Genomic DNA, 12,184 nt, shown 5'->3' on the forward strand with positions numbered 1-12,184 from the left:
TGAATGCATGAACTAGCTTTTCTGCATCAGAAACAGGTAGCATGTTTCGAAGCTTGGCAATGTTTCTAAGATGGAAGAATGCTGTTTTTGTAACACGGGAAATATGATTTTCAAAGGACAAGTTGCTGTCTAATATAACACCCAGATTTTTTACTTTAGAGGACGTAACACTAATACTGGCAATTTGCCTGCTACAGTGAAAGGTCTAAATTCAGCCAAATGTTAATTGATTGAAGTGTTGAACACTTGACAGATCTGTCAGAATTAGAAGAGCCACAAGTACTTCAAGAAGAGCCTGAGATAGAGGAGGAAATAGAAAAATTAATCACAAGCACCTCATCAAATTGAGGTGTCATTTTTTTCAACTTTTCCTGGAAAAACATGAATTCGAATGTGAAACATCTCAGAGGAAATTTTAGTTGCAAACTCTTTAAAAAGTTTGTAACAATGAAAACATTTTTGCTAAAGACATGGACATTCTGGTATACAATATCTCCTTTTGTGTTGCACGCAAGAAAAATGTCATACAAGTTCACAATCTAAAGCCAATGCGTCTGAGAACAGTCAGAGATGCATTTGAAGTTCTGTTTGAAACTGTATCTGACACATTCTATTTCTTCCCCACAGATGGGCAATGTGTCAAAAACCGCCCTGTTTGTATCCACAATCTCCAGACAGCATGACATCCTCATGGGATCAGTTTATTCAGTGTTCTGTGAGTCTACAACCTCAGTAAAGTTCTGCTGTCTTCTACACCTTCAAATGTGGTTTATTCAGAGCAGGACAACACTCAGCACCTCAATGACTTTGCATACCTTTATTCTTTATGAATAATTAAGAGGTGAAATTATTCACCTGCTATTAACCTCCTTCTGCCTGTGGTCAAATTGTCCTGAGGATGATCAAATTATATATTATAAAATCTATTTTCCTGATATGGTCACAGATGTAATTACTTTGGGAAAGAGAATGGGGTGGCCTTTTATGATTTTACATGTAAGTGATAAAAACTCTGATAAATTACAGATTGTTTTCCACCATTTTTAGGTGTAATTTGGCCTTTTTTTCCCTTAAAACCACTTGGTATGGAAGTGTGCAATTGTTCTGGTCTGTTCACTATTAATGTTTCTTTAGAAGTGAGAACTTTAATTATGCCTCCGATGCGGCGGACAAATTGCATGGATTATTGAAGCTCATGGGTTGATCCAACTTCAGTCTGTTAAAAGAAATAAGGATAATTTTTTATTCTAGACTACTTGAGACACCATACCTAGCAGGGTTTGCTTAGCATTTCCAAGTTCTAGGATCAAATGGTGTCTTCATGTGACAGGTCTGTCAGCTATGGGATGGAGATGTCACACTGGCAGGGACACATTTTCAATTCAACTTTACAAATTCAGTAGCTACTTTGATGAAAGGATGAATAGGTGAGAATGCATAGATCTCTTTTTCTCACCCAGGTGTCTTGTCGCTCCTGGGAAATGGCATGCTGTTATTTGTAGCCTACCGTAAGAGGTCATCTCTGAAGCCAGCAGAGTTTTTCATCGTGAACTTGTCTGTGAGTGATCTAGGGATGACCCTGTCTCTGTTTCCTCTGGCCATCCCATCTGCTCTAGCACACAGGTGAGATCCTGCTTCACACTGTTCGTCACTCTAATAGACAATTTATAAAAGTGGTAATATACAAGTGCGTTCTGCCCCTATTCCACAGGGTTGAGAGGTCTGATTCATTTTAGTGAAACATTTCATTCAAAAATAAAGTTTCAAAAGTGTTGCACTGTTATTTAGCACTTATGTTTTCAACGTGCATTTTATAATTTAGTGTTTTTCAGGTTTATTAGTTATTAGTTAGTAATTATCTTAAAGTTCCATTTTTTATGTTTTTTGTTGCCAGATAAATGCTGACATTACAGAATTAAAAAATATATTTATACAAAAATATATTGTTTCCTTAATTAGTGGTAATGTAGTTAGCTAATCTTTGTTAGTAGCTTGTGGTATAGCTATAGCTTAGCAAGTAAGCTTCACCACTCTCTCATTACACATCCCTGATACTGTTTGATGTATTTCTTTTTAGTAAAGTATCATGGTTCTAAAGTAAAAATAAAGAAAAGGGGTGTTTCAGAGTTCAGCAAAAACAGTAAGATGATCTCTCTTTTTTCTCTGTAGGTGGTTGTTTGGGGAGGTAGCATGTCTGTGCTATGCTGTGTGCGGAGTTTTGTTTGGCTTATGCAGCCTAACAAACTTGACTGCTTTGTCGGCAGTATGCTGTCTCAAAGTCTGTGTCCCAAACTATGGTATGATGCTCTTCTGTCACCCTTTAACCAAACTATTATTTTATAAACAATTACAAAGTGTTACTGTTTACTATTTCTTATTTTAAATATAAGTATGGTATAACAATAAAATGAGTTGCTGTCTCTTAGTAGAACACCACCTGCCAAATAAAACGGAAAAACACTGTGATTTTGTCACTCATATTTTTGTTTTGTTCATTTACATGAGAAATATTTTACATGTATAACATTATAAGGAATTCTGGAGACAAAAACACTTAAGACATCCTAGATAAAGTTTTCCACTGGTTCTTTAATTTTATGTCTTAAATTTGACTTCACTATAAACAATGTTGCAACTCTGGATAAAATTACAGACCTACTTCTGACTCAATTTACTTGTCAAAGACAACTTTTACTTTGGTAACTGTTCATTTTGGTTCCTGCAGCTAATTCCTGGATTACTAGGCCTTGACATGGTAAATGTGCATTTCTAGGCTTCTTCTAGATTAAAATATTAACAATTAACATAGTCTAAAATAATACTGTTCTCCTGAATGTGAGGTTTTTGGGATCAATCTCATCTCATACAGCAGACTCAGGTCTGAGTGTTTTGGACTGCTAGTGCCGTGTTCTGTCTAAAGATTCTAAAAAGTGTCACATTCAGTTCACTGTGAAATAAAAAGCCCCTCTAGCTTAAATACGCAAGAATCAGAGTTTAAAACAAATGGAAAGAGACAAAAAAATAAAAAAAGATGCAAAAGATAAGAGCGGACACATGGAACAAAACAGAATATGTAGAGAAAATTAGACAAAATAGGAGAGACAGAGTGGTTAAAAATGAACCAACGAAAGAAAGAAGAAGCGCAGATAATGAGCACACATTTAAGGGATTGCTGGAGCTTGAAACACCAGGTCATTTTTTTCCTTCTGTCTCTGTGGGATATGAAATTAAAATAATTCCAACTGTTCAGACCTGTGTCAGGAGAATCATACAGGCAGATCAATTAGTCACCTTGACCAGTCAGATCATTTTTTCGTAAAAATATTTATTCATGCAGTCCTCGTTTCCACAGGTAACAAATTCTCATCCAGCCATGCTTGTGTGATGGTGGTTGGGGTTTGGTGTTACGCGTCTGTCTTTGCTGTTGGACCTTTGGCCCACTGGGGGAGTTTTGGACCAGAACCGTACGGAACCGCCTGCTGCATAAACTGGTACAACCACAAACATTTTAGCATTAATATGTGAAATATATGCAAACAGATTCTGCAATCATGCTTTTTCCACATTCTGTGTTCCAAGGTACACTCCATACCATGATGCCCTTGCCATGTCTTACATCATCAGTCTCTTTATCTTTTGTTACGTTGTTCCCTGTACCATCATCATCCTCTCTTACACCTTCATCCTGCTCACAGTGAGGGGGTCTCGCCAAGCCGTTCAACAGCATGTCTCACCACAAACCAAAGTGGCCAACGCACATGCTCTTATTGTCAAGGTAAGTAAGCTTTATGGGTTCATTGTTGTTGTTTTTTTTGTGTTTACAGTGACCTTTATATAGCAAAAAATCTGTTGGATTTAATACAAATCAGCCCCTGGGACATAAAAGTATATAAAAACATGTGTGGCGTCCACACTATCACACTGTGCAAATAAACCGTATTTTATTGCCCTGTGGCGCAGACAGCATGAACGTGCTGCTATTGCTGAGTATGTACCTAATGTCCCTCAAAACGTAATGCTGATTACCCATCCTCTGTCCTCTGGACAAGGGCTGGCTGTACCTTTGGCTGTCCCAGCCTTATTTTTCAAAACTGTGTCATGAAGTCCTTGTATACTGTACCTTTGTGTAACTACACTATTGAATATGATGGTGCTGAATGTTGATTACTGAGGCAAACAAATGTCCCCTCTAAACATATGTGTACATTGCATACATTTACAAACATTTGGTGATCTGGGTCTTCAACAGACACACATAATATAAGCAGTAATGCTGATAATAAAGGAATAGAGCAGCTTGCATACTACCCTTCAGCTGAGAGCTTTGGGAGAATATTTTCAGTTTTTTTTTTTTCAGGATTATTCTTTAATTTAAGTGCATTCAAATGATCAGCATTTTTTTATTGAAATATTTTGTAACATAATAAATGTAACATAAATGTTCATGACATCAAATGTCTTCTCTGCAACAAAAAAAGACTTTCTTAGACTTTCTTAGATCTCACTTAGTATTTTTTATCTTGTTTTCCATTTCAAATATCTAAAGATTCTTGAATCAAGGTGCATTTACTTGAGGAGGAAAAGTCTAAGTATTAAAGCAAGAAAAAACATTCCAGGAGATAAGAAAAACAATCTGGTTTTCCCCCTTGAATTATTATTGTTATTATTTTTATCTTGTTTTAAGTGTAAATTCAGTTAATCCTAGTAATTTTTCATTAAACAAGACTTTAATCAAGTCATTTTGCTTCTCAAATAAATTAATCTTGTTTAAAGAATGTTAAGATACTGGAAAACAAGATAAAAATACTGCGCAAGAAAATACATTTTAGCACGGTCACTTGTGATCAATTTAATGCATTCTTCCTGAAGTAGTGTGTATGTGTGTGAGAATATGGGTTAAAAAGGTCAAAATATGATCTCAAAATATTTAAAACAAATCTTATTGCATGTCGACTAAGTGTAGGTGGTGTGTTTTCTATTTAGCTCTCAGTGGCTGTGTGTATTGGCTTCCTCATGGCTTGGAGCCCCTATGCCATTGTTGCCATGTGGGCTGCGTTCAGCGCCAATGAGCAGGTCCCACCCACTGCTTTTGCACTAGCAGCCATCCTGGCCAAATCTTCCACCATTTACAACCCTATGGTTTATCTTCTCTTCAAACCCAACTTTCGCAAGTCACTGAATAAGGATACTCAAACCATCCGCCACAGGATTTATTTGAGCCATAGTAAGGCCAGTCCCACACCAGGAATAAAGGACCGGCAGGTGCAGAACTTTCAGCAGTGCAACAATAAGGATGCCAGCACCTCCACACCCTTTTCCAGTGGACAGGCAGAGAGTTATGGGGCATGTCATGTCTATGCAGAAGCAGAGCCACGTCTTCAGCAAATAAGTCCCCAGAGAACTGCACGTATTCTGGAGGGCACCGTTCAGAGTGAAATTCCAGTGAGACAACTGACTGACAGAATGCAAAACGACCTCCTGTGAGAGATACTCAAGAAAGAAAGGATGCATGAAATGTAAGGAAGGCGAGGATGATGTACCTTGTAAAAATCACAGATGTCCTTAGATGCCCAAACACAAGGACAAAGAAAACTGAGGAGAAGGAATAAGAAAATCTCTCTGTTGTCTCCGATTTCTTATTGATCCTCAGAACTTCCTGCAGATTTCACCAATGTTTACTGAACCATGAAAAATGTACAAAGCATATTTCCTTAACGCAAGGGTTGGCAGTTCACACAGAGCATCATGCTTTTTGATTGTTTTCTAACATGCATTAAAAGCATAATGTATTCTGTGTCGATAACCTTCAGTTGTTTGAACAAGACTCAAAAACTCAACAACAAAATATGATATGTGATTAAATAAATGATGTGGAATAAAGACCAGTGAAATACTGATTTCTAAAAACAAGTTAAGTTCAACCTCACAACAATCAGCCTCATACAAGGTTTGCAGTGAGATAAGCAAGGTCATTTCACTTAATGAACAAAGATTGTCATCTGCTGGCTGAAGAGGAGTATTGCAACTCAAAAATTTGGAGGGTTTGCATTGCCAAAGCACTAAATTGATCAAATTACACACAACCAGTATTATCAATGTCAGTGTAATAGTAACACAAACTACGGATTTTGTATTATGTTTGTTCACAGCTAAACGGCGCTGTCTCCCATTGCACATGGATTCATTAAAGGACAAAATAAATGGAAATGGCAGTGGTTGGTGAGGTTGATTGGATGTACCCTGTAGCTTGCGAGTATGGTGTAATGAGCAAGTTCTACCTATATGCGTCACTACACCCTCAAAAACAGACAGAGGCAGGAAAAAGAGATCAGGAAATAGCTCAGTGAAATAGCCTTGAGGCATCCCATATTCAAAGAGAGCACACAGAAAGAGAGACTTTACTTTTAGATCAAACCCCTAACAGATCTGTTCATGAAAACTGACAGAAAAACAATCCAAATTCTGACTTAAATTACAGTTAGATGTAGGAGATGTGTTATGAAGAAAATAACTATTCATTTACCCAGTCTAAACTATTCCTTTCACTAGAATCTGTTAACTCTATTGTTCAATTAGCTCTTTCCTCATTAGCTCTTTCCTCAGGCGTTGACTGAGAGATGTGAGAAATCTAAAATAGAGGCTTTTAAAAACCAACCGAGAGGGTTTTCAGGGAATTTCTTTTGTGTTGATGTGTTCTGGAAACTATATTTTATCTGTAGGGTTCAGTGGAGACCAGCTTTAATACACCACTAATAGGTCTATATAATATATATATATATATATATATATATATATATATAACAAAAATACTAATCAATTATTTAGGTGTAATCAGTTTTAATGGGGACAAATACTGGGTGCATGAATAAAATGATGCTGCATTGTCTCGTTCTTCTGCTTAGGCGTTGCCCTGTTTAACCTGTTTACATTGTAGTTGTTTCTGTCTGATCATTCGTCTGAGTTTATGTCTTTCTGTAAATTAGCTTAGTAAGGACTGACTCCGAAGGATCAATAGGCCTATATTATCCATTTCAAAATGATTTACAACATGACAGAATCTTCTAGCATGCCAATAAATTTATTTGGATAAACTAAATGTTTATTGAGGCTCATCATGAAACCTAATCAATTCTGCCTAATTATGTGTCAGTGCATTTCTGTCCAAGGTTAAAATTCTCTCATACCCTTTATCTTTCAGTGAATTCATGGTTGACAGTTCTTTCGTGAGTCCTGGGTGGGACAACATAAAGATCTCTGAGCCAAATCCAAAGAAACTCATAACTACATTCAGATATACAGTGATCTCACCATCCCTTGAATTTGCCCGAGCAGCTGTTTCTTGACTGCCCTCTCTTTCTATCTGCCTTACCTCACACTGTACAGATGCAGTCGTGGTCCACCCAGCATTTGTCCTTGACATGTCTCAAAGCCAGTGCGGTGTCATTCAGTTTCGGTGAGGTGTTGGTTCCAGATGTGGAAGAATACGGTTGTGTCTTCTTGTAATTCAGGTCATTCAAGTGTTTCTTATACTTCAATATATTGTTCTAACAAACAAAGAACTGAACTTGCCTCCTGTTGCTCAGCTGGTAAGGTCACGGGTTTGATCTGCAGGGAACACGCATGCAGAGTAAGGCATTCTCAAACCTTAACTAACCCTCTGGAAATTCAATTTAAAGTACCTCCTAATATTTTAGGTTACTATTTCAATAATTCATGACACATATGCATGTTCACAGTTCTCATTTTTCAGATGTCAGTTAATGGTCACATGACATGCAGGTAATCAAATACAATATCAAATCCGGTAATCAAATATTTACCGGATGAGCGTACTGATATACAGTGGTCTAATGATTGACATGATTGATCAATCAGAAATTAGTTTTCCATAGAACTGTGTAATAAATAGTTAGAATTTTTAAATAAACTTTTGACAATAGGGTTAACTTTAAGCTTTCCCTATAACTGTAGTAGTTACATTCTGTTGTACTGGTGTTTTGAAACTCATACAGACAGCTGTCAGGCCAGATCTGCAGTCCTAACAATTGTTTCTGAATGAGTAAAGTGAGTTTCATCAGAAAGCTGCTCATTTTCTCACTTTACTGGCAGCAGCTTGAATCAATAGTCTCACTGGGCTTGTGCTCATTAATAATTTATAAAACAGCTGATCCTCATTGTACTGTACTCACAGATCTGTCGGTGTATTCTCCTTTGGGACTAGTTCTGCTATTATCCTCTTTGTGTGTATGTGCATGTATACGTTTGACTCCAGGCCTGAACTAATGCCATCCACCACCACAGACTTGACTGCCTGAAGTTTTATAGCCAAACATCACACTGTGTCATTAATAGATTTTACAACCCCAGCTGCACCAGCTAATTTGTTTTTAGCATAATGGGTTTTAAAACTCAATAATCCACTGCTGTAAATGGAGCCTAAACCTCTGTGCATGTTCCCTTGAAGTTGTTTTATAACAGACTCCAAATCTGAATTTCCCATTGCCTTCTGAGTGGGTGTGTCTGTGTGTGCTTATAATGGCCTCAGTGGGGCAAATAAAGACCTGGCAGGAGATGATGAAGGAGGAGAGCATGAGCTGGAGGCTCTGAAGAAGGAGTTTGAATAGAAAGAGCAACAGAACTGTAAAATTGGCTAGAGTTGGACAGCCTGTCTCAAACGCTGGATAGCACCCAGCTCACTGAAGCTCAAGGACACAAACACGGCTTCACTCTGACCGCATCACATAAGCGCACACTGAATCAGGCTTGGGTATTGCGATTGAGCCAAAGACATCAAGAGATTTCACATAATATGCTGATGTAGTTTTAATGTTATAATATTTCATAAAACTGCTAATTTGTGTCCTTATATAGCAAAATGTCACAATGAAAGAATGCCAAATCAAAATGGACAATTCTTCACCTTTTTTGTAATAATGCAGTCTTTATTATAAATCACCCATGCACATTATTTGTATTATATTATTTGTATTAAAAAAATCATACACCATTGTAATCTTTTAAAAATATTAACTTAATTTCCCATTGAAACTGATTCTTGTCGACCTAATAAAAACTTGATGAGATGGCTAATAGCACCCCTTGTGGCAATGCTGAATGCAATTAAGGGTTAGTTCACCCAAAAATGAAACATTTGTCATAAATTACTCTTGTCATTCCAAACCCGTCTTCTTTAGAACACAAAGATATTTTTGATGAAATCAGAGAGCTCTCTGACCCTGCATAGACAGCAACACAACTGAAATGTTCCCAGACCCAGAAGGACATCGGTAAAACAGTCCATGTGACATTAGTGGTCCAACTTCAATTTTGTGAAGCTACGAGATCTTTTTGAGTGCAAAGAAAACAAAAATAACATAATTTATTCAACAATTCTTCTCACAGATTTAACGTCTTCTGCCATTTGGAGAGTAGCATGTGTGCCCTTTCCCCAGAACGTAATCAATATAATCAGTGCTGTTTATGTTCAGCATGCGTGGGCTTTCTCCTGAACGTAAACAATGCTGATTTGTGCAAGCTCTCAGATTTCATCAAAAATGTCTTTTGTTCCGAAGATGAATGAAGGTCTTACGGGTTTGGAACAACACGAGGGTGAGTAATTAATGACAGACTTTTCATTTTTGTGTGAACTATCCCTTTAAATGTTGCCATGAATTGCAGTCTGACACAATTTGTAATGCTAGAAAAGTTTTGTTTGTTGTATGATTCAGGCAATACATTTAAAATATAGATATTTTGACCAAGAGATTTGACATAATCTGTGCTACTTTAGTTAAACGTAATATTATGATATTTTATAACCTAACAATACATATTTCTGTTGGATAATTGCCTATACTGTATTTCCCTTTTTATTCAAGTCACCCTTTCTTTCTCTGCATGGTTTCCTGTTTGTATTCTCACACAAAGATAATGGCCTGTTATGAGAATGGGCATCTATCCAAGGGCTAGATTCAAACAGCTCGCACAGACTAGCATGATGCTCATTTACTGCTAGCTCTACATAGCTGAGGGCTGTGCAATCTGTCGAACACACTCACATACACTCCTCAATAGCTTATAGATATTCATTTTCATTGCATTTATTTATTTAACCAGGAAGGTCCCATTGAGATACAATATCTCTTCTACCAGGGAGTCCTGGTCAAGATAGGCAGCAAAGGACACATTTACAAAGAAATAAACATCACCACACAATAGACAAAAAAAAAAAAAACCCAATACAAATCCTAATCAGTTATTAAAACATGTACACTGTTCTATATAAACAGACTTTAAAATATTTTTAAACATAGCAAGAGATGGTATAGACTTCATATATAATATACCTTGTAATTCATTCCACACATATGGAGCATAATTTGAAAAAGCAGAACGACCTATCTCTGTATGAAAGAACGGTATCTTAAGTAAAAATTTGTCTGTTGATCTGGTATTATAAATATTTGTACAGTACACCAACAACCTAGATATATAGTGTGGTAATTTACCCGCTAAAGCTTTTAAAATAAAAATCAACATATGTTTTTTTCTCCTTAAGCACAAGGAAGTCCAGTTTGTCATTTCAAATATACTGTGAAATCTTGTTTTTCTACGTCATAGTCAAAAAATAACGTCACTTTAATGAGACCACGCTCTAGAGTCTCAGAAACTACCATGACCTTTTGGGATTTTAAGGCACAAAAGGATTTGGGATTTGCATCACTGACACGTCATCATCTTCTATTACATTTTTATTTGACCCGACCCCCATCATGTGCACCTTCTACAGAGGCACCATCGAGAGCATCCTAACCAGCTGCATCACTGTGTGGTATGGCGCTTGCAACGCATCCTGCCGCAAGTCACTTCAACGAATAGTGAGAGCAGCTGAGAAGATCGTTGGTGTCTCTCTCCCCTCCCTCCAGGATTGCAGGCGATCCCACCCACCCGACACACAGCTTCTTCAGTCTGCTGCCATCAGGGAGGAGACTGCGGAGTCTCCAGGCGAGGACCAGCAGACTGAAGGACAGCTTCATACATCAGGCTGTCAGGAAGCTGAACTCCCTCCCGTCCTTGCCCCCCCTCCCCTCTTTCACCCCCATTTAACACAGCAACACACTAGGAACTCTGACTCTGTGACACCCCCCCCCCCCCCCCCTCCCCCCCACCGACCAACAAACTGTGACCGGCACCTGTCACTTGTGCAGCATTGGCTGATCACTACCTATCCAACATTGACTGCAAATTACCTCTTCGGATAGTCTGACAAAAAGCTATCCGAACTTGTCACTTTAACAGACTGATAAGCTCTTCTTGCACTACACTCATAACAAAACAAAACAAAACAAATCTGCACAGTTTTGTTTTTGTACATTCAACTGGTTTGCACTCCATCTATTCTGCCATGTGCCTTATGCACTTTATCTATCTCTCTTTCTTTATTTTCTACAATGTCCTCAGACTGATAAGCTCTTTTGCACTACAAATATATCTACAGTGTTGTTTCTATTTAACTGATTTTGCACTCTATCTGCCATGCGCCTTATGCCACTTATCGATCTAATTCTTATTTTTTTCTACAATATCCTCATTTGTATATTTGTATAGTTGTATGTACATATGTATTTATCTGTATCTGAACGTGTTTAATGTTAACTGTATGCACCAAGGGTCTGAGAGTAATGCAATTTCAATTCTCTGTATGTATGTGCTGTACATGTGGAAGAATTGACAATAAAGCTGACTTGACTTGACTTGACTTGATTTGTTTATACACATTGGTCTGAGAAGGAAAGAAAATGAGATACTTAAAAACACAACAGGGTGATGAAACGAGATGAATGATGGAAAGAGACATGGGGAGATTCCTTTGTGTGTGTTTGTGTTACTCTCTTCAACTTGCTTATTTTGTCTGACCCAGATATATCCCACAAAAGTACAGAATGCAAGAATGATTAGAGTTCACATTTCCTCCAGGCAAAAGGCCATCACAGAGAGTAGTAAGAGGAGTCCCTAGTGAATTATAGCTCTCGTAATTGTATCTGAATCTTCTCTGGGAAAAAATTGTGTTTATAAAGCAGCCATCTGGAACCATGGGTAGCCTACTGGCCCTTTTAATGCACAGTTTTTTTCACCATGCACACAACACAAAGGAAAGATTTTCAGTGTGTGCTGGTATTACGGC

At 37.6% G+C, this 12,184-nt stretch overlaps 1 protein-coding gene across 1 annotated transcript; it reads left to right on the forward strand.

Annotated features, from left to right (window-relative positions):
- Positions 1 to 627: 627 nt before the first annotated feature.
- LOC306847763 (opsin-5-like) lies at positions 628 to 5,484 on the forward strand (the record flags this gene model as incomplete). Its single annotated transcript, XM_079381909.1, has 6 exons — positions 628 to 715; positions 1,461 to 1,623; positions 2,170 to 2,297; positions 3,353 to 3,491; positions 3,580 to 3,775; positions 4,984 to 5,484. 6 exons carry the CDS (start codon positions 628 to 630, stop codon positions 5,482 to 5,484), a joined length of 1,215 nt encoding a protein of 404 aa, XP_079238035.1.
- Between the last annotated feature and the right edge of the window lie 6,700 nt (positions 5,485 to 12,184).

The sequence above is a fragment of the Barbus barbus genome (assembly GCF_936440315.1).
Source record: "Barbus barbus genome assembly, chromosome: 28".
Classification (NCBI taxonomy): domain Eukaryota; kingdom Metazoa; phylum Chordata; class Actinopteri; order Cypriniformes; family Cyprinidae; genus Barbus; species Barbus barbus.